Genomic DNA, 22,517 nt, shown 5'->3' with positions numbered 1-22,517 from the left:
CCCGAAAGGATGTGAGGATCATGAACAACAAGCCACATGATGCAGAGAATGACCAGCAAGTGTGGGGAATGGACTGGACCAAACCAAACTGGGGGAGGGACTCTCAATGACGCTGAAGGGCAGTGACCTCCAAGATAAGGCTTCTTGTGAAACTGGGCCTGAGGATAGGAGAGAACCACTGATGGCTTCTATTAGATCAGAGATGACCTTACATTGTGCCAGGATCCTATGTTTTAGGGAAAATTCTATGTCCATAAAATTACTGGAGATACCAGAGTCCACCAGTGCTTCCAGACTGACCTCTATCGTCGGGGATGTTGTAGACAGAACAGGAGCCTAAAGTGTGTTGGGTGCTGATTAGATGCCATCAAGCTACCTGAAGACAAATAGGTGCTGTGGACGGGAGCGAGGGGTGAAGTTCAAGCCCTGCCCAGACCCCTGGCGTTTTCTTGACCAACAAGCAGATCAACCCTATGCTGGACAATTCAAGGCAAAGTGTTCTGGACCTCCACAGTAGAGGAATAGACCCAATGCCTGGTGTTGATCTTTTTCTACATCGGAGAGATGGGGTTGGACTATGTCCAAGCTGCAAGGGCTCATGCAAAATTCTCAAGTTGGCACAGAGGGGGGCTAGATTTCTCCAGCAATAGAAGGGCTCAGGCCAGCACCTACTGGCCAGCAACTGGTGATGAGCCCCAACCTGGACCAGTCCATGGGGTAGGTTTGTAGGCATATAGGAATGGGAGCCAACATTGGTTCAGAAAGCCAGGGAACTTTCCGTAGTCCTGATTGAACTTGCTTAGTAAACAAATCTTCAGTTTCCATGGACCTGAGGCAGGGCTTGACTCTGAAAATTAGTGTTTTGTACCTGCAGGGCCCTAATCTGGATTTGTAAATTCTGCAGGGCATCTACCAAACCCAACAAGGGGATATTAGCTTTTGTAGGATCCATCCTAGAAAAGGAAGCTACTCCTTTTTATTTTGAGCTGCTCAAACTGTCACAGACTGGGGCATGGGTAGTCATGCCTAGAGGTCAGAGCTGGAGTCAGGCCCCATGAGTCAGAGCCAATGGTCAAAATCAGAGTCAGAAACCAGGAACTGAGCAGGGAAGCAAGGCTGGTACAGAAGCAATCACAATTGCAGGCATAAGTATTGGCCAACCGTCAGCCAAATGCTGCTGCTGGGCTTAAGAGCATGTTTGTCGGTTCCTCCAGCCAAGCGGTCAAGTTGGCCAATCAGATGATTCAGCTCCAAGTCTTCCATTGCTCACTAGGGAGGTGGAACGACTTGATCCCTGGCTCAGATGCAAACCCAAATTCTACACAGTTTTAAGGCAACAACATTAACAGGACAAAAGATCCTTTTCTCTTGTGTATGAACTAAGAATGAAGGCTGAACAGTGATAAAAACAGAATGCATGACCAACAGAATTACTACTATATAGTTTTCTTAAATGCTTTTCATGAATTGTCATCTTGAAAACATTTGTGAAAACGTGTGTGTGTTAGAGAGGATTCAATCAAAACATGATTCGGTTTTAGTTTCACAATAAAAATCAGCATTCCTCCAACACAAAAGAATACTCATATTACCTGATAGCTGTCATTCAAGAATAAGTTCAATGGGGATAGTACAAGTTGCAGCATAGTTTCCCTAAATCCTTTTTTCATCTCAAAACACAATCTTTCCAAGAAAGCAGTAGGGCATTCAGGACCATCCGTGCTGCTGTGCTAAAATTAATCAACATATCCTGTTGTGAGAAGTTGCAGATACACAAAACCACTGAGATTGTCAGATTATGAAAAACCTCTGCAGAATGTGACAGTTTTCCTGTGCTTGATGAAAAAGTCTGACTTTAAACACCATTTAATATTAATTTACATAGGCTTCTCTAATCCACAGTTTGATCTGTGCAGGGGAACCCTTACACACACAGAGTCCCATGGTCCCATTAAAATTAATGGGGCTCCATAAAGGTCTGCCTGCACAGATCAGATTGCAAGATTAGTGAGTTGCCCTGTTGATTTAGAGAGTAATCATTATGCCTGATGAAAAATAATGACTATCAACTAGATGGAACTCTACTCTTCATTAAATACAAAATGGATTTACACACAAGAATTATCTAATTCTGACTCAAACAGCAAAATCCACCAAGTATCAAATTTCTGCATTCATTTACCCATTATGGAAAAAAATACATAATTTAACTCAAAACCCACCAATGATAGGATAGAACTTAAGAGTTTCATGAAGCACTTGGATTCACACATACTGCAGTATAGCCTATAATTTTTAAATGCGTATCAGTTTTACTATACTTCATAAAATATTTTAAAGAAATTAAGAAGTACTTGTTTTCCCATGATGACCAAGGTTCCCAACAGCTTACCACTGGTAGCCGTCCATGCACTTTGTACACATTAACGAGTACAGTAATGTCCCAAGGGCGCAAGGTTAGGGGATGAACTGGTTTGGCTGAACTCTCACTTCCCTTTTTGTCATTCTCCAATCCAACTGCTGTCCACCCAGAGCTTGAAGATGTTGACATTGACAGGACAGGGCTTGAAATGACTTCTTCAAAATCTGTGTACATGTCATCTTCTCCAAAGTAATTTTCCTGGGAAGTGAATTATTGCAGTAATCATTAAAGAAGGTGAACTGTGTCATTAGCAGTATCATGCAACACAAATCCATGCTTATCCTATATCTGAGTCCTATACCGCTCCCTCCCCCCCGCCACCCTGATAAGCACTAAGGCTTTAATTCTATGAAACACTGAAGCCTGGGTGTAACTTTGCTCATAACAGCAGCCCCACAGTAGGATCACTCCAGTGAGCGAAGTTAAGTACTTGGCTATGTGCTTTGCAGGAGCAGGGTCTTCGCCAGCAACCTCAACCTAGCTATACTAAATTTTACTTTCAGTACTGTGACACAAATACCTGGTTGGAAGTAGAGCCCTGCAGTGGGACTGGGATCCCACTGCCATAAAAGTGGGAGCAAAGATAAAAATTCAAGAAACAATGCGGGTAGGAGTGGCTATTGTGGGGCGAGATGAGAGACGGATTAAAATAATAGTTTTCCCATGCAGCAAACAACACGAATGCTCCGGCCTACAGCCGCCACTCTCTAGCTGCCCATCTCTGATGGCAGCACCGCCACTAGCAGCAGCACAGAAGTAAGGGAGCTATCGCGGGATCTCCTTGCCTGTGCCTGGGGATGGTGACACATGGGGACCCATCCCCTTTGCATGATGATGCATGGGCTCTCCAGCCACTTGTGTGGAGGGTTCGAGGTTTCCCTTCCCCACACAAATCGATTAGGAGACGCAGGGGCTGCTCATCCCCTTTTAGGTGTGCATGAGGACTCTGATCCCTCTCCATGGGTGAGTTGGGAGGGTGTGGGGTTCCGATCCCATTACACAGGGGTGCATGGAGTGGGTGCCGGTGGAGAGACATCTGCTGAGAGTAGCACTTCCAGCCATTGCTGGGACCATTTTAGAGCTCTGCAACACGACTGGTATCCTGCAAATCCTGCTGCCATAATAGCGGGAGCAGAACAAAAAGTCAAGAGAAAAAGCAGGAGCTGGTGGGAGTGGGAGTAAAAATTGTGAAGTTGGACAGGAGCAGGATTAAAAAAAAAGTATTCTGGCACCGGGCTATAGGTACTGCTAGATAGATATTTATTTTTTAATTATTTTTTTTTATGATGTACAGCCTACAGTGGTCAGACATGAACAACAGTCATCCAATACCTCTTCCCAGACATCTATTGTTGCAAGTTTTACATGCCTGCAGCATATCAGAAGTTCACAAATTCATCCTCTTGGGTCAAACATTCATTTTGCTTCTAAGCCAATCCCCACTCAATTAACTCAGACAGAAATAACTACTGTCAAATTCTTTTGGGAAGCTTGAACCCCATTATATGAGAGATTTCCTACATTTTATTTCTAAAGTGTGTCAGACCCAGATTTTTAAAAGTTATGTGTGGGGTTTTTTTTAGAAAAAGGTAAGAAATGCTGAGGAAAAGTAAAGTAAGTTAACAAGTTAGATACTTCAAGGAGGGGTTCTGGACAACAAAAGGTTACTACTAAATGACATTTTCATGCTAATTAAGTACTTTGGGGAGAGGTGCTGGACAGAGCACCCTGAGGAGTGAAGTCTTCTCTTTAGCCACAGAATGGTCATGGCACATGTATAAGTAGTGCTACCTCACTCACTCTGGAAGAGGCCACTCTAGGAATAAGATAATTCAATCTCCATGTATAGCCAATCTCTGGCCCCAACACTATCAAGAATGTTCCAATTAATGTCAACTGTGGTGATGGTTTTTGAGCTGTACACACTCGTCAATTGGGAACCAGACTGAGTCCAAACTTATTTCACACAGGCCACCAGTCTTCAGCTTTGCAAGGATATTTTTGTCATTACTAATCTGGGCTAGATTTGAATTAATAACCATGAGATCAAGAGATCTATATCCAATTACTATTCCCTTGAGTCACAAAATATACAATTTAATTTTTAGAAAAAGATAGCCAGAATTTTTTTTTAAATGGAGGAATTAATTCCCCCCTCCCACCCTGTCATTTAAATAAATATTGCAAGGGGACAAAAGCTATTTAAATGTCTGAGATTTACCTTCATCCTATAAGACAGACAGACAATTAATGACCAGGTTGAGAGGCTGAGGATCATTTTTTAAAATTCAAATGTGTACACTAAAATGTTATATATTTAGTTGTATCCCTCTGTCCTCACCCTTCATGTCACTTGCCTTCTAAGACCTCAATCCAAGCATGTGAGACAATGTCAAGTAAATCATAAAGAGGCACTATCTAATATAAAGAAGAAAAATAGACTAATATCCTCCAAACCCTTGAAAAAGACCTGCATAAAAGGCATATTCCAAAGCCTGACCTGGGACATGCAATATAATTCAATTATAGTATTTCTTTCTAAAGTGGTTTATGAATTAAAATGCTATACAATGCACTCAAAATAAGAAGCTTTCACCTCAGAAGCTCCGAGGGTTACCAGATGTCTCAATTTTATTGGGACAGTCCCGATTTTGGGGTCTCTCTCTTATATAAGCTCCTATTACCTCCCACCCCCGTCCCAATTTTTCACACTTGCTGTCTGGTCACCCTAGAAGCTCCACCGTACAGTCTCTCCCCCCTTCTTTTTTTTGGAACAGTCACTTAAATGTTTTCCTAATTTCAGAGGATATTCCTCTGCAGGAGCTGAATGTTGTGACAGAGACAGAACTGGCAGAAGTATGTTAAGGCAGGACCAGTAGAGGGTATTAAAAATACTGAACTTGCTGCTAGAGTCTCTCATAGAGGATACAAAGTGCTACAAGCATCTATTACAAATTGGTGAATTGAAGAAACAGAATGCTCCACATTAAAGGGCTTCACAGCTAGAAGAACTGAAAGTCATATTAAACTCTGAAAAATACATATGCAACTGAAACCTCCCACATACAGAATCCATGAACACAAACTGAAAATTTAAAAAAAAACAACAACCAACCATATCACACAAAAGTCATTAAGAAGCAAGTACAAACAAAAAAGAAGAAGGTACATTGCCAACAAAGTTGGACAAAAAGAATCTAAGCACAAATGACAAAAATACTAGCAAGTATAACAAATGGGAACACTTGGAAAGACTGTCATTCATTTAAATTTTCGAAGAGTATTTCAGTAGTTTTAGAAGATAGTTTTAGAAGACCCAAGCACTTGCATTCCCTGTATTATGACATAATATTGCTTATAAATACCATAGGAGTTCAGCCTTATCAGAGGAAGCTTCCTCCAGAGAACAAGAGTTCTGAGAAAGGGGAAACTATCATGTGAACCTCCGGAGTTTTACAGTAACAAGGCCAGAACAAAAACTTCCTATCATGTGGATGCTACAGTATAAATATATCATGAGATGGGGAAGATTTTTCAAATGCACTTCATATTAGTTTAATTCTACTTCCACCACATTCAATGGTTAAACTCTCACTGACTTCAATGAGAGCACAGCTAAGCCACTGGTGAGCACTTTTTTAAGTCCCACCTAAAATTCATAACTTACACAAATGTCCAGAATTCTCTTCCAGTATATGTAAGTATCTCAGAACAGCCAAGAAAGTTGATTACTTAAGAGGCCTTGCAATTTACCCCCATCTCAGAAAACTCCCCCTGCTCTGCCATGCAACGAAAGCCTCCTGAAAGAACTGATCATAGAGCCAACCTGCTTTACTCCAAGCAAATTTCTGAGCAAGTGAACGTTTCCTAAGCAATCAAGTGAGATTCACATGTTCACTTCCTTCCCTTTTACACCAGAAAGACAACAACAATACCCGCTCTACCCCCATTTCCCCTAGAACACTTGTTCTCAACCTTTCCAGACTACTGTACCCCTTTCAGAGGCTGATTTGTCTTGCATACCCTAAGTTTCACCTCACTTGAAAAGTGCTTGCTTAAAAAAAATCAGACATAAAAATACAAAAGTTCACAGCACACTACTACTGAAAAATTGCTGACTTTCTCATTTTTACCATACAATTATAAAATTAATCGCACCCCTCAGGTTGAGAAACAATGATTAGTAAAAAGAACACGAGTACTTGTGGCACCTTAGAGGCTAACAAATTTATTAGAGCATAAGCTTTCATGGGCTACAGCCCACTTCATAGGATGCATAGAATGGAACACATAGTAAGAATATTTTTATATATATAAATAAATATATAATTTTCTTACTATGTGTTCCATACACACACACACACACATATATATACACACACACAAAGTGTGTGTGTGTGTGTGTGTGTGTGTGTGTGTGTGTGTGTGTGTGTTATATATTTTTTTTTGCGGATACAGACTAACACAGCTGCTACTCTGAAACCCATGATTAGTAATAATATAGAGCAGTATAAACAAGTTATTGTCTTTATGAAATTTTAGTTTGTACTGACTTCACTAGTGCTTTTCCTGTAGCTTGCTGTAAAACTAGACAACTAATTAGGCAAGTTGACATACCCCTGGAAGACTTCTGCATACCCCCAGAGGTATGTGTACCCTTGATTGAGAATCACTGCCCTAGAAGAAGGCACAGCCAAGAAGAGGAGGGAGGAAATGGAAGCATTTTAAAATGAAAAAGTTAATATCCAAGAAAATAAATGAAAAATATTCTATTTTATATGTCCTTGGAGGGTATGTCTTCAAAGTTTTAATTTACTCAAAATATTTTACCACCTACTGTGCATCACTATAGACATTTCAAAGAATTCAATATATTGCAGAAATCAGGCGTCTCTAAAGAAATGCTGACCCTAAGCAGAACCCTGTGTATGCTGGGTCCAAGTTCTGCAAAGATACCTAAAAAAAATTAAGGATGCTAATTAAACATCTGTTTATAGTGTAATTGGGTAGCTCAGTTTGAATTTTTACTACCAAAAACCAACATCAAAGATCTCATTAAATTAACAGTTAAGGCTGAAATGATCCTTTCATGCTCCCTGCTATGCAAATATATAGCAGCATCCTGTAAGACACTAATCACTCCCTGTTCAAAGAGTCAGACAATACCTATGTGTAACACTGACAGACCCCGGCCGTCGTCAGATGGGATTGAAGTTTGGGCCTCTGGAGTTTAAAGTGCATGAGCCTCTACTGCATGAGCTAAAAGCCAACTGGCTGTTAGCTAAGGCTGTAGAGCGAACTCATTTAACTCTTTCCAAGTAGTCTCGGTGCCACCAGACGGGACAGAACACCACACCCAGAAGGTGTGTGGGTTATATATGCACAATGGGGATGAGTTAATGATGCACTATCAGCCTTAAATTTGAATGTCCTGGATTTTGTCAAGGTAAAAAGGAATCCAGAAAATCTACTGGGGCCAAAACAACAACAACCCTTCCCCACCCCCTCCCCACACACACATATTCTCTCAGTCACTCATGAGCAAGATAGTGCAATATAAATTTTCACCCTGTGAGTTTGCAATGAGTGCAATACTCATAAGTAACAAAGTCACAAGTGAGTTATGTAAACTGAAATAAGTGCTGATACAAACCTTTATTCCGTATCATGTATCCTACACATAACACACATGGTTACAGAAAAGCAATTTAAGGCATTTTCTAGTGTTTAAAAATATATATAGGGACTGTTTTATATCCTCTGCCTGTCAAGCTAGATGCCTTAGTCCAAGTGTAGAGGGCGCAGGAGAGAGATGAAAGCACCTAAAAATAACCTCTTTTCTATACTTAAAATGTCACTTTTTTAGATTGACCTGTTTAATTCATGTGTGGCTTGAGTAATACAACTATTGCAAACACATACCAATAAAAACCTTTATAGCACACTAGACTATCAAGTACTCTCTCTGTGTCACATGGCTGTCATCGCCAATATTACACTACACACCCATTAGAAAAAACATCACTAAGTTACTAGTTTTTATTTGGGACAGAGGACTCCATGGTTTTTATTTGTTTAACACTAAAAAGAGATTCTGCATGGGACTGCTCTTATTGTAAGTAAGCTGTATTTTATCTGATTAAACTTGACCATGCTTGAGTATGGTTAACTTCAATTAAATGCAAAAAAAGGTTTGCTTCAGTTTTGGAAAAACAAGGTTCTTAGCAACTTATGAGAAGACCTTGTTACAAGCAAGTGCCACAATTCCAAAAAATTAAGCATGTTCTCTTATAGGGTATTTGCTGCTTTATAAAATTGGAGTGGTTTGAACTTCTAATCTTGTTAAATATTTCTTCCCTACTTGTCAGAATGGTGAGTGCTACTTTTCTTCATACCTTTATAAACAGAAAGGCATTTAGTAGAGGTCCATACAGGGTGATCTGAGAATCCGGGGAGACTTCTAGTTCCACATGTAGCTTATCAGGTGGAAGTTCCGAGGGGTCAACAGGAAGGCGAGTTGAGGCTGTGGGAGAGGAAATGATTCTATCGGCTGTCTTCTGTGATGGCCTTGGTACAGATAACATAGTTTCTTCCATTTCTGACACTTAGGAATAAACAAAAAGGTAAATCTTTTGAATTTACTTGTGAATTTCTACAAATGAACATGGATTAAGTTAGAACAGATTTGTAGTTTTCCAGTGTGGGTGGCTATCAGACAACTGGTATTTCTATAATGTATAATAAATACATTTCTCCAAGCAAACAATGAAAAAACAAGTAATTTTAACAGAGTATGAAATGTTTTATTCAACAGCTACTGTGCACAAGAGAGCCAATATCTTTAAGATAAATTATGGAAAAAAAATATTGTTTTTTATTCTTTTTCTACTGTAAATACTCAGTATTTAATTTTTAAATGGCCATTATTTGGTTACATGTCATGACGAGAAAACAGATTATATAGAAGATGTATCTCTTTCTTACCCAACAGATTTGTTCCCTGTGTCTATTCAGACTTTTGACTGACTTGTCAGAAAATAAAAATTTACTATTTTTTTTACTCCCATTAGCACTATAGTCCTAGTATAGCTCTAGACAAGTGACCTGGATTCTCTTCTCATGGAGGGACTTATCTCTAATCGTGGACTACTTAAACCCCTGCAGTCCTTTTTAAAACCTACCTTGGCCCAATCACATTAATTAAAATTACTTCTAAAAATCACCTTCCTGGCTCATCATTATGACACCATTCCACACTCAGAGACATTTCACTTGCTCTCACTTTACTACCATATCAATGACAAACTGCTTAACCTTACTTTTAAACCCATTTTACAACTTGCCCCTTCAGATTATCACTTTATCTTGGAGCTTATTGTATGCCCCTCAAACTAATAATTCCAATTTCCCCTGTCTGTTTACCTCCCCTTCTCCCACAAGCACCTTCGCAGTTTCATCCTTGCCAACACTTATGTATGAAATACCTTCCGTTAAATCAATCTGTAGCACTCCTAACCCATCCTCTTGGTTCACTTCTACTAGAACTATATATCTACAGTAAATTGCCAGCTGAAAATGGCAACACTGGTAGCCAGCACATTCCTGTTTCTAAACCTACTTCCATCTCTGTCTATAAAGGTACAATACTGTAAGAGCTGAATATTACAAAATTACCTAAAGAATAGAAAGACCGCTTGGAAAACCGACTACCGGGCAAAATTAATGTACCCCATAATACTGTCTTCCACACAACAAGAAATTTTTGGATTTGTGAAATGACTCATTTAGCAGAATTGCTCTATTTGTTAGGTAAAGGGCAAGGTTAGATTAACAAGTTTGGACAAGTCTAATGCATTGTTACCTGCTTTTCACTTAGAGAAATGATGCATCTTCTTAAAATTTGAAATTGAAAACCATGCTTTTGATGAAACTGATTCAACTCAAAGATTCAGGTTATCCCACTTGACAAGAATTGATAGTCTGTGTAACCCACAAGCTTAATACTGTAGCATTGGATTGTTTTTTTCCAGGGTAGGGGGAAAGTATCAATAGGGAGGAGACATGAATATTAAATAGATAGTCTGTCGATGCACATGTGCAGAGTAGGGCAATTCAGTTAGAAGGACCCAGAAACTTTCAGACTATGTGTGGGAGCTAACCGACATGGTCTGCATGCCCTGAAGCTGTATATGAAGTTTTCATTGTGGGCAACCCACCTGGCAGGTCATACTCTAGGTACCCTTGAGAGCTGAGCTATAGTGCAGGGCAGAAAGGTTATAAATATAAGAGTTACAGATGGTACAGTGGACACAGCACTGATTGATACAGAAGCAAGAGTTGTCTACTATGATGGGGGGGTCCCCAATCCCTGTACCACTTTGGATACAGGTCAGTACTATTCTAGCTTTATTTACTAGGGCAGCCCTCCAATAGGATAACGTTTGGTCCACCGAAATGTGTTTTATGGACCTAGAGGAAGGGCTTGGGGTGTGGGGCGGGGAAGCATCTGTCACCAACAGAGCCTTACATTTGGCTATCAGCTAACTGCTCTAAACTGGGATTCTGTGTGAGAGAGAGAGAGAGAGAGAAATGGGGCAGCACTTAGTGAAATGAGGGTTTGTGCATTCTTGCCTGACTTATAAGTCTTGGCAGGACTTATGGGGAGAAGATGGTATCCTATAGAAAGAGAACCTTATCGAGATTCAGGAAATTGATATTTTATATGCTGATCCCAATCCCTGTACCACTTTGGATACAGGATGCAGACTTCTGTTTCAACAGCAACTGTGAGGATCACTCAGTTATTGAGCCAAGAGCTGGAATACTGTTAGCTATGGAGATCCTCAGGCTGTTTGTTTTGCTGATGGGGTTCTGAAATGTCTCAAACTCTGAAGAGTCCAGGTGACACACTGCATATTAGGGCCACACTATTAAGAAGAAATCACCTCAGAGAAGATCAGGGGGAAATGTGTTTTGATATGTGCACTGAAATACAGAAAAATCTTACGTTAAAACATCATATTTTAATGTTTGTAAGAGAAGCAAAAGGGGGAAGTTTGTAGATGGAACACCAGTAGATTTATTCTCCAATAGCTTTTGCTTAAAAATTATTCATAATATTGCAAACGCTATTTACAATGTGTTTTTTGTGCATTAAATGTTTGTTTTACTTTCTCTTTAAAAATTGACTGTGAATTATTAACATCCGTTTACCATGGTTTTACACACAATAGCCCTGAGATCTAACTCTGTGTAATGCTTTTTGACAAGTCCTGAAAAGATGGAACTCTACCCTGTGCTTAGCAAAGAGTTAAGCTGGAGTCCAGGAAGAAGGAGAATGTAAAGTTATTCAAAATATTGCCTGCCCATCACAATGGCCCCATTACATCTGCATGCTTTCAATTTCTTTGGTGCAAACTACGATTTTAAATCAAAATGACCGTATTAAGTCGCAGCTTTTTTTGCAATCACTCTTAAAATACAACAGAAATGAAGTGACACTTACATGATTGCTTCAACTGTTCATCTGCCTTCTGTGGATAAATTGGATGCCAAGTGTAGTCAATTGTGAATGTAACACTTGGTACAGTCCAGCATTCAACCCATCCAGCCCTATCCAAAAGAAAGATATTTTTAAAGTACCCATTGTTCCATTTTTTCCTATTGCATACAAAAAGACAACAGAACTAATAATATTCTACTCCAAACACAAATATACAAGGAGCTAATATATATTCCATGAGGTAACAGAACTCACTCTTCTTGAGTAATATTCCTCCACTTGGGCTTGCCTGTTTTTTGACCACTTTGACATTCAGCCGAAATACAGGATTCAGGACTTATTTTATTAGGATGACAATCTTTCACCAACATAAAGAGAGAATATTTACTAGGATGGCAATCTGGTAGAAATAAATGAAGATCGACATCTTCTCCCTACAAATTAAATATTAACAATATTCATAACATGAACTCAAAGTACTATTTGTACGGTTCTATCCATCGGTATACCCACTTTATAGACAGATGAACTGCATGCAGCAAGGAGATGTAAGGTCCTGATTTTCAGAAGTGCTGAACACTCACAGCTCCCACTGATTTCAACTGGAATCAGAGGTGTTCAGAACTTCTGAAAAGAATCATGCTCCAAGTGACTTGCTCATGGCCATATAGCACATCCAGGAATAGAACACAGGAGTCATGATTTCTAGTCACGTTTTCTGATTTGCCCTCTAGAGCACACTGACACATTAATGTCCTTTTGATCACAAAACCTCAAAAATGTAATATTTAATTCAAGTCCCCAAAACCCTAGAATCTGAAGATTTCAAATTCTAATTACTACTACTACTACTAAAAATAATAATAATTCACACTTACATCACTGCTCATAAAAAGTTTCCAAGTATTTTTAAACATTAATCAAACTTCACAAGATTCATGTGAGGTGGTTAAGTATTATCTCTGTTCTGCCTATACAAACTAACATTCAGAGACATTTAAGAAACTTGATCGGGATCACTCAGAAAATTACTGGATGAGTCAAAGAAAGAATCCATGAATTTTAAATACAGTTCTCTATTAGACTATGTGCTTCCCAAAGATATTTTAACAAGATGCTTAACTTCTGGACACAATGAGACTACTCAAATGCTTAAAATTAAGTACACGCATAAATCTTCTCAGGATATGGGCATAAGGCCTAATCTTGCAAGCAGTATACCCATGAGTTTAGTTAATACCAAATAAAAAAACATTATCACTGAAAAATATTTGTTAAGATTCATCTTCATTTACATACTTGGATTTTTGGTATTCAAAAATTTTCATATCAGGAAAACAAGCTTTTATACAGAACAAGTTTTCAAGGAATACAGCCATAAATACAAAACACAATATCTGAAATCAAGGGAATAGGACAGCAAGATTATTTTGAGCTGGCTAAAGCAGTGCGGTTTCCCTTGGAGAAGAGCATCTTTCTGGGGACTGAAAGCATACAAAAGTTATGTCACTAAAATACTACATTTAATTTTCCGGGAAGAGGGAGTTACCTTCTAAGTGCCTTCCGATCACCAATATATAAAATAAACTTGCAGTCAGTGTCCTAAGATATATGTTAGTCTTAGATGGAAGTAGCTGGTCATTAGGGGCTATTAGTACCACCACAATTGTGTACTGTGGCCAATTTACTACAAAGTGTAAAATCAGTGGCAGCCATTGGGAATATCCCAGACCTTGGAGTCTGTGGTACACCTGAAATCCACAGGGGGTCATCAGGTCCTGCAGCACATGCAAGCAGCAATAAAGAGGAAGCATGGAACAGGGACTTCTGCAGGGCTGCTTCAGATCAACTGCATATGCTCCATGCTCTTCCAGACCCAGCAAAAAGTTGGAAGGTTTCTGAAATAGGTGAGGAGATTCCTGATGGTGGGATGTGAAGTAGAAGAGGGAAGGTTTCTGAGCTGTGAAGAAGGGAGTTTCTCAGACTGGTGTGGCGTATTTCTGAGCAAGTGGGGTTTAAATTGAAGAAAGATGAGGTTTTGACTCAGAATGATGGTGGATTGAGCAGAATTAAGTGGCAGGGGAGCACATGCATTAGTAGATGAAGTGGTGTGGGCAGAGGCAGAGGGAACTAGGAAGAAACAATAAAAGGGTGACAGTTGTATAAACACTGTTTTCCCACCTGCTCCTATCGAGTATCAGAGTTTTTCATTCCGAAGGGAAAGAGGCATCCCTTTTTCCTCTCACTTCCCCACCAGATTCTCTTTATCTCCACCCCCCAACCCACCCACCCCGATTTTCCATTTTGAAAATATAGTCAATCTGAAGAGGATGGGGGAAATTGCTATCTGCAACCCCAACTATTGTGTCACCAGTTAGAAGCAAGCTTCTGGATAGACCTTGTAAATGCTTAAGAGAAAAATATTGGATAGCACTATCTCAAAATCAGATTTAATACAGAACTTCGCAATAGCAGCATTTAAGAAAGATGAGAAATAAGACAAATTAACAAGGTACAGATTTTATGCAGTAAACTGTTAAGTTTTTTTCCCCTAACTCAACCAGCTAAAATTTAAGAGCCTCACATTTTAATTAGCTTAACTGGGGCAAAAGCATTACTTTCTTAGAACTGCTTTGTGGCAGGAATTAAAAATAAAATTAACAACAATTACCTCGTATAACTCTTAGTTAAGAGATTTCTAACAGGGTAGAAAAATATTATTTGAACCCTACAGAAACCAAAATGTTGCACAAAATCAGCTCTGGTCTCCAATGAATCCTTTTCTTAGTTTAATGAAGTTCTATCAGATTGTGCTGTAAAAATATTTACAAATACTTTATATAAGAGTAGGACAAGTTTAATCAGAAGACAAAAATTTTCAGGGGGCACATTTTCAGCACAGTATGTGTGGATTTAACCAAATTACTTCCATTAACATTAATGGACATGGACAGCTTAATCCCCCACCACTGATGAACCCTATACGTAGGGGAAAACACCCAAACATTTATATATTACATAATTTTTTAAAACTATGTTAAAAGAACATTAAGGTTGCAAAATCCAGCATTCAGAAGTTAAGAAATGTCAGAATTAAGGCTTCTTGTGCGATATTTATTCAGCCCTTTTGTGCACATGCATTATTACAGTCTTTAGTTACGTGATCATGCTATTTTTCACAAAAGAACACCTGCCTCATCCAATTTTTTTTTTTTTAATATTCCACATTCAAAAGTATGACTTTACACTCTGTATAATGTTCAAACCCTGCACTGAATACAAAATTGTTAATTTCTTCACAGGGGTTTCTATGCTGCTCTCACTATGCTGCTTCAAAAACGTCAATGAATTTATCTTTGCAACACTCTGAGATTAGGACACATTCATATTTCTATAACTGAAGCACAGATTAATTCCAAAATTATCCATTCATTTTGCGTGCCCAACCTGAGACACCTATGGCCTGATTTTTCAGAGTACCTAGCATTATATAGCAAATATATTCAAAGTACAGCTCCAATCAATTTCAGTTGCAGTTGTAAGCGCTCAGCACATCTACGAATTTGGCAGCAGCTGTCTCACAATGAGCACCCAGGAAATGAGGCACAAACAATAGTGGTCAACTGTGAACACTTTGATTTAAATAACTTGCCCACCGTGTCAGAAGAACACGGTGACAAAGGCAGGGGTAGAATCAAATTCAACATTCAAATTCCAATATATTCAACTGCCTTAATCAGAAGGCCACCCCTTGTCCTACAATCCCTGGGCTCATTTACCACATACTTTGTAGCTTCTGTAACAAATAAATCAAAAAGGTCTTACAGACAACAGCTGCATTCACTACACTGCCCTGATTCACTGCCATAGCACCATCCATCCTATAAGCTGAAGGAGGCAGGGGCTTTGTTGAAAAAAATAAGTGATTGTGTACTTAAATAAGGTATCATGAATAAGGTACACACACAAGAAGGAAGCAAAATAAGTTTTCCTAGGCTTTGCCAAATTTGGATATATTTTCACAGGGAAGGCAAAAGGCACATCTCTGGCACAAGTACAACCTCCCAGCTAAATTTTAAGTTCATACGCCAAAGAATGGCAGTTCTACAGCTTCTCAGCAAAACTATTAAGGAAATTATTAACAAGGGCAAAACAATGCATCTTTTACCATGTTCCCTTTCGCAGAAATGGCTGAAGCATTTTGGCTGTAACTTTCCAAAACATTCAGCCTGAGGCAGACAACAGGCATAGAAAATTTCAGCCCCAACGATTAAAGTTTGACAAAGTTATAAGCGACTGTGAATCAGATCTTATAGGTAAGGTTACTTAGCACTTTTCATTATACACAGCACTATCAGCCCTACCTATTAGAACAAAGCTGAATTAGCAATGGCCAATCCATAGGTAAGGTTGAAGTCAATGACGCATTATAAACCTCATTTTCAAATCCTAGCTACAATTTCCCCAAAAAGAAAGCAATCCCGCTGAATTTTCCAATGACAAGTGTCATCTGAGAGTAAAATTTTCTAGGAAGTTTGGAGAGGAAAGTGTGAAAGCATCAGAATATATGTTTTAAAGTTATGTTTGTTAAAAATATCTGTTCTTTACTTTTCAAGAAGTCCTTAATATTTTGGGGCTCCCATCTCCAAAGTGGCTTGGTCTGCAAATTTTGTTTTGTTGGCCTTTGAAGAGTGGCTCCTTTGAGAAACCACTTTTTTAAGGGGGCAGGGTGGCGGTGTTGGAGAGTGGAAGAAGAAAAATTAACAAAGGATTAAAAATATATTAAATAGAAAGTACTTGTGATGGAATGTACTAACGCAGGCAAGGAAGGAGTTAACTATGGACTCATCAGAACAAAGGTATAAGAATAAGCAGTGGAAGAGAACATCTTTTCTTCCCCTTTCCTCTCAGTCAGGGAGGAAACAGGATTCTGAAAATCCCTTGCCCAAGCCTGGGACAAGGCCTAGACAAAGAAGCAAGAAGTTACTGGGCAACTGATTATCTTACACACGAAGAAATACTATGCTGTTTACAGTAGCAATTCAAGCATATAAAGTTTTACTTACCCTTAAAGAGAACCTAGTATTGCATGTGGTTGGAACAAAGTCAGTGAAAGGCAGAGAGAAAATAATGTTTAAAGTTTCCCCACAGGCTGCCAGATAAACTACAAGAAAAGAGAAAAATAAATTCAAATAAAAATCATTTTTAAATTAAATGCTTTTCTATTATAAGCAATACTAACAAGTCCTATCTATTTTAAGTTAGTGCTCCTTCATGGGAGTATCTCCCTGATTAGACAAGTTTTCTTGCAAATATATGGGTGAGAATTAAGAAACAGCTGTTACAGAATCCATACTATAAAGAAAATGGCAAGTTTAAACTATCACACGTGTGGAATAAACTGTGAACCCTAGCCTTTTTGGAAGCTTGTACTCTGCATTAGTGTGTCTAAAGAAAACCATTCCAGCTAGTGAAGCAAAATTATCCATCAAGAGTGAAATCACCATCAGAAAGATCCAAAATGTCACACCTAATGCCTTGTGGCTTTATGGTTTAATACACCATCAAACTCTTTCTGTTAATGCTTGAAAACGTGTGCCATGTCCTTCAGATAAGTATTGAATTTCCTTGTAATCAATCCATCCAGCGAGTTCTTGACTTTTTGCACTCAGTCTTCACTCCAGAGGATGTAAGGGAAATTCCCACACCTAAGCCCTTCTTTTTAAGTGACAAATCTGAAGAATTGTCCCAGATTGAGGTGTCAATAGAGGAGGTTGTAAAACAAATGTATAAATTAAACAATAAGTCACCAGGACCAGATGATACTCAAACAAGAGTTCTGAAGGAACTCGAATATGAAATTGCTAAACTACTAACAGTGGTATATAACCTATCATTTAAACCAGCTTCTGTACCAGGTGACTGGAGAATAGCTAATGTGACACCAAATTTTTTTAAAAGGCTCAGAGACAATCCTGCAATTACAGGCCAGAAAGCCTAACTTTAGTACCAGGCAGATTGGTGTAACTATAGTAAACAGAATTATCAGACACATAGACGAACATGATTTGTTGGGGAAAAGTCAACACAGTTTTTATAAAGGGAAACCATGCCTCACCAAACTACAAGAATTCTTTGAAGGGGTCACACAAACATGTGGACAAGGGTGAGCCAGTAGATACAACATATCGTGTCTTTCAGAAAGCCTCTGACAAGGTCCCTCACCAAAGGCTCTTATGCAAACTAAGCAGACATGGGATAAAAGAGAAGGTTCTCACATGGATCAGTAACCAGTTAAAAGACAGGAAACGAAGGGTAAGAATAAATGGTCAGTTTTCAGAATTGAGAGACGTAAATAGTGGTATCCCCCAGGAATCTGTACTAGGAGCAGTGCAGTTCAACATATTCATAAATGGTCTGGGGAAAGGGATAAACAGTGAGGTGGCAAAATTTGTAGATAATACTAAATTACTCAAGATAGTTAAGTTCAAAGCAGACTGCGAAGAGTTACAAAGGGATCTCACAAAACTGGGTGACTGGGCAAAAAAACATCAGATGAAAATCAATATTGATAAATGCAAAGTAATGGGCACTGGAAAACATAATCCCAACTATACATACAAAATGATTGGGTCTAAATTAACTAACACTCAAGAAAGAGATCTTGGAGTCGTGTTTAGTTCTCTGAAAATATCCACAAGGTGCAGCGGCAGTCAAAAAAGCTAACTGTTTAGGAACCATTAGGAAAGGGATAGCTAATAAAGTAGCTACTCACCAATACTTCATGTTTCAGATACAGAAGGTAGTCCAGCACATGCTGAATAGAATCAAGAATAGAGGAGACCACCCCATTCAGCCTCGCCCAGATGGAAAATCTCTTCCATTTAGCAAGGTGAGTTGTCCTGGTTAATAGTTTACTACTATTCAGTAGTACTTCCTGGACCTCTCTAGGGCAGAACTCCTCCACTGCTGTTAACCATAAAGCCTCCAGGCCAACAGGAGAAGGGCCTGGAGACTTGGGGTGGAGGAGGCAGATATGAATCTCTGAAATTATGTCCGTATAAAACAGGAGTGTCAGTGGGGGACTGACTGAGAGATCCAAGAGCTGTGAAAACCAGTGCTGAGGGAGCCATGCCAGGGGAACCAATCTAAGATAGGACTTGTCCTGCTTGACCTTGCACAGAACTCTGAGGAGAAGACAGATGGAGGGGAAAAAACAGCAGATCAGCAGTAGAAAAGCATCAGTTGATGAACCCAGGCTGAGTCCTGCTCTGGAGCAGAACTAATGGTGTTTTGTGTTGTCTTTTATTGCAAAAAGATCCACTTGGGAAGTTCCCCAGAGCTGGAAAATGGATCTTGCTATGTCTGGGTGAAAGGACCACTTGTGGTGATTGATAAACAACTTCCTCAGGAGCTCTGACAGCATATTCTGAGCCCCACGAGGTAGGCTGCTTTCAGAAATATAGAGATGTCGATGCAGAAGTCCCAGAGTAGTACTGCTCCCTGAGAGAGTAGTGAGGACCAGTATGTTTGTTTACATAAAGCATGGTGGTCATATTGTTGGTCAACACCAATATGCCGCTTCCCCTAATGCAAAGAAGGAACGCCATGCAAGCCAACTGGATAAACGTCAGGGAGTTGCAAGCTATATGTAGACGGAGATCTTGGGGATGAAAGACACCTAGTGTCTACAGGGGTCCCAGGTGAGCCCCCCGACACAGGTCCGAGGCATCCATGACTAAGGTAAGAGATTGCTGAGGTAAGGCAAAAGGAACTCCCTTGCAGATATTGGATGGGGCTATCCACCAAACTAGGGAGGATAATGTCTCTCCGTGGTACCTTCTTGGAGAATACACTTCTGCCAACCATTCCTGAAGGAGTCTAAAATGCAGTCTGGCTTACTGAAACACTTAATTGCATGCTGCCATGTGCCTCAGCAGCCTTAAACAGTTTCTCACCATGGTGAGAGATAAGCCTTTAAGTCCAGAATGAGGCTTTGCATTGCATGAAACCTTGCCTGTGGTAGTAAGGCCTTGGCCATTGTTGAGTCCAGAACCGCTCCAATACATTCTGTTTTCTGTACTGGAAACAGGACCAATTGGTCTGTGCTGATCAGTAGGCTGAATACATTAAGGTGGATGCTTATGGTGGACACCACTTATGAACTGGATCAACCTCTTATCAGGTAGTCGTCCAGGTAAGGAAAAACATCAACCCCTGACCTCCAGTGGGATGCTGCTACCATTGCCATAAACTTTGTAAAAAATACACAGGGCAGAGAAGAGAGACCAAAGGGGAACACTGAACTGATAATAACAATCACTGATGGTGATTCTCAGAAATTTTCGGTGCCTCTGGTGAATCACCATCTGAAAGTAGGCGTCTGTCAAGGTTCCTCCCCCACTCTGAACTCTAGGGTACAGATGTGGGGACCTGCATGAAAAGCTTACTTTTACCAGCTTAGGTTAAAACTTCCCCAAGGTACAAATTAATTTTATCCTTTGTCCTTGGAATATCCACTGCCACCACCAAACTCTAACTGGGTTTACTGGGAAACATAGTTTGGACACGTCTTTCCCCCCAAAATCCTCCCAACCCTTGCACCCCACTTACTGGGAAAGGTTTGGTAAAAATCCTCACCAATTTGCATAGGTGACCACAGACCCAAACCCTTGGATCTGAGAACTATGAAAAAGCATTCAGTTTTCTTACAAGATGACTTTTAATAGAAGTAAAGAAATCCCCTCTGTAAAATCAGGATGGTAGATACCTTACAGGGTAATTAGATTCAAAACATAGAGAATCCCTCTAGGCAAAACCTTAAGTTACAGAAAAGACACACAGACAGAAATAGTCATTCTATTCAGCACAATTCTTTTCTCAGCCATTTAAAGAAATCATAATCTAACACATACCTAGCTAGATTACTTACTAAAAGTTCTAAGACTCCATTCCTGGTCTATCCCCAGCAAAAACAGAATATAGACAGACACAGACCCTTTGTTTCTCTCCCTCCTCCCAGCTTTTGAAAGTATCTTGTCTCCTCATTGGTCATTTTGGTCAGGTGCCAGCGAGGTTACCTTTAGCTTCTTAACCCTTTACAGGTGAGAGGATTTTTCCTCTGGCCAGGAGGGATTTTAAAGGGGTTTACCCTTCCCTTTATATTTATGACAGTGTCTAAGTCAACAGCAACATACTAGTCCCTGGATCCAGGGAAGGAATAATGGAAGCTAGAATGACCATCTGGAATTTCAGTTTTTTCAAGAACTTAAGTGCCTTAGATCTAAAATAGGCCTGAGACCCCATTTTGCCTTTGGAATAAGGAAGTATTGGGAGTAAAATCCCTTTTCCCTGAACAAAGGAGAGATCTCTCCTACACCTCCTACCAGAAGGAGCAATTGTATCACTTGCAGTAACATTGCCTTGTGAGAAAGGTCCCTGAAGAGTGTTGGGGTGGGGAGGCGGTCAAAATAAATTGGAACACGTATCACTTCCACCATGCGAAAAACCCATAGAGCTGTTGTGATGTGGGCCCAAGCACAATGGTTTTGTGACAGGCAGTTTCCAAAAATGGGAAAAGAAAAAGATGGCACTTTCAGAACTAGTATTCTGTTCTAGACGTGCCCATCAAAATGAGCTCTTGGCAGATGCTGTCCACTTTGATGAACCGGCAGATACAAAAGCACAGGGTGGTGGTTGCTGTTTTTTTAACATCTGCTCCTTTTCCTTGACTGACCTTGGACTCGAGGGATAAACTCCTGAAAACACTGGGACTGAGAACAGAACACCTTCCACTTCACCGTCCAGGGATTTCAGGGTTGGACTAGAATATTTGAAACTGTGCAGAGTCATCCATCTTTTCTGATAAGAGTGATGGCCCATCAAAAGGGAGGTTCTGGATTGCCTACTGCACCTCTGGAGGGAGGCCAGAAGAGTGTAACCAGGACAAATGCCTCATCGTGATAGCAGAAATGCTGCAAACGGCACAATCTGCCACATGCAGACCCACCTGCAGAGCCGTTCTAGGGACCAACTTGCCTTAATTAAAGCCTGGAACTCTTTTTTTTAACCTTATCTGAGAGCTTATCTTTGAACTGTGAAAGTGTCTCCCACATGATGAAACTGTAGTGCCACAGCAAAGCGTGCTGGTTTGCAATGCACAGCTGTAATCCACCTGTGGAATAAAGCTTCTTCCCAGATAAATCCAGCTTCTTGTCCTCTATTTTTTTGAGGTTGATGCCGGTGTCCTGTCTACCTTTTTCATTGGCCACTGCCACTTCAAGGGGAGCCCAAGAGTGATGATTATATCGGTGCTCGAACCTCAGAACCTCCTCTCCACTTTTTCTAAGTTGGAGGCAGAGAAACTGGTGCCTGTCAGAGGACCTGGTAGGTTCTAAGACAGCACCATGAATAAAGCGAGCTAATCTAGCTGGAGCTGCAGCTGTCAACATGCCCATCATCTTGTGGGATTTTTCCTGGACTTCCTCTGGGTGAACGTCCAGGGTCATAGCCATCCTCCCCAACAACTCCTGAAGAGTCTTAAAATCATCACAAAATGGAGAAATTGGCTCTGCCACAACTGTCTCATCAGGA

General features: G+C 40.0%; 1 protein-coding gene across 15 annotated transcripts in view; it reads right to left on the bottom strand.

Annotated features, from left to right (window-relative positions):
* The window catches only part of BLTP1 (bridge-like lipid transfer protein family member 1), a 246,599-nt gene that overhangs the window by 145,806 nt on the left and 78,276 nt on the right, over nt 1–22,517 (bottom strand). For all 15 annotated transcript variants that reach the window (XM_073341054.1, XM_073341048.1, XM_073341041.1 and 12 more), the window contains 6 exons: nt 16,991–17,088; nt 12,180–12,358; nt 11,928–12,034; nt 8,818–9,026; nt 2,393–2,620; nt 1,593–1,730 (listed from right to left, as the gene is read on the bottom strand). In XM_073341054.1, coding sequence (XP_073197155.1) covers nt 1,593–1,730; nt 2,393–2,620; nt 8,818–9,026; nt 11,928–12,034; nt 12,180–12,358; nt 16,991–17,088 — 959 coding nt within the window. The remainder of the gene's footprint in view (nt 1–1,592; nt 1,731–2,392; nt 2,621–8,817; nt 9,027–11,927; nt 12,035–12,179; nt 12,359–16,990; nt 17,089–22,517) is intronic.

Source organism: Lepidochelys kempii, chromosome 4, assembly GCF_965140265.1.
Source record: "Lepidochelys kempii isolate rLepKem1 chromosome 4, rLepKem1.hap2, whole genome shotgun sequence".
In the NCBI taxonomy this organism is placed as follows: Eukaryota; Metazoa; Chordata; order Testudines; family Cheloniidae; genus Lepidochelys; species Lepidochelys kempii.
Note: the sequence above shows the minus strand (reverse complement) of the source record. Positions and strands in the feature narration are given on the sequence as shown.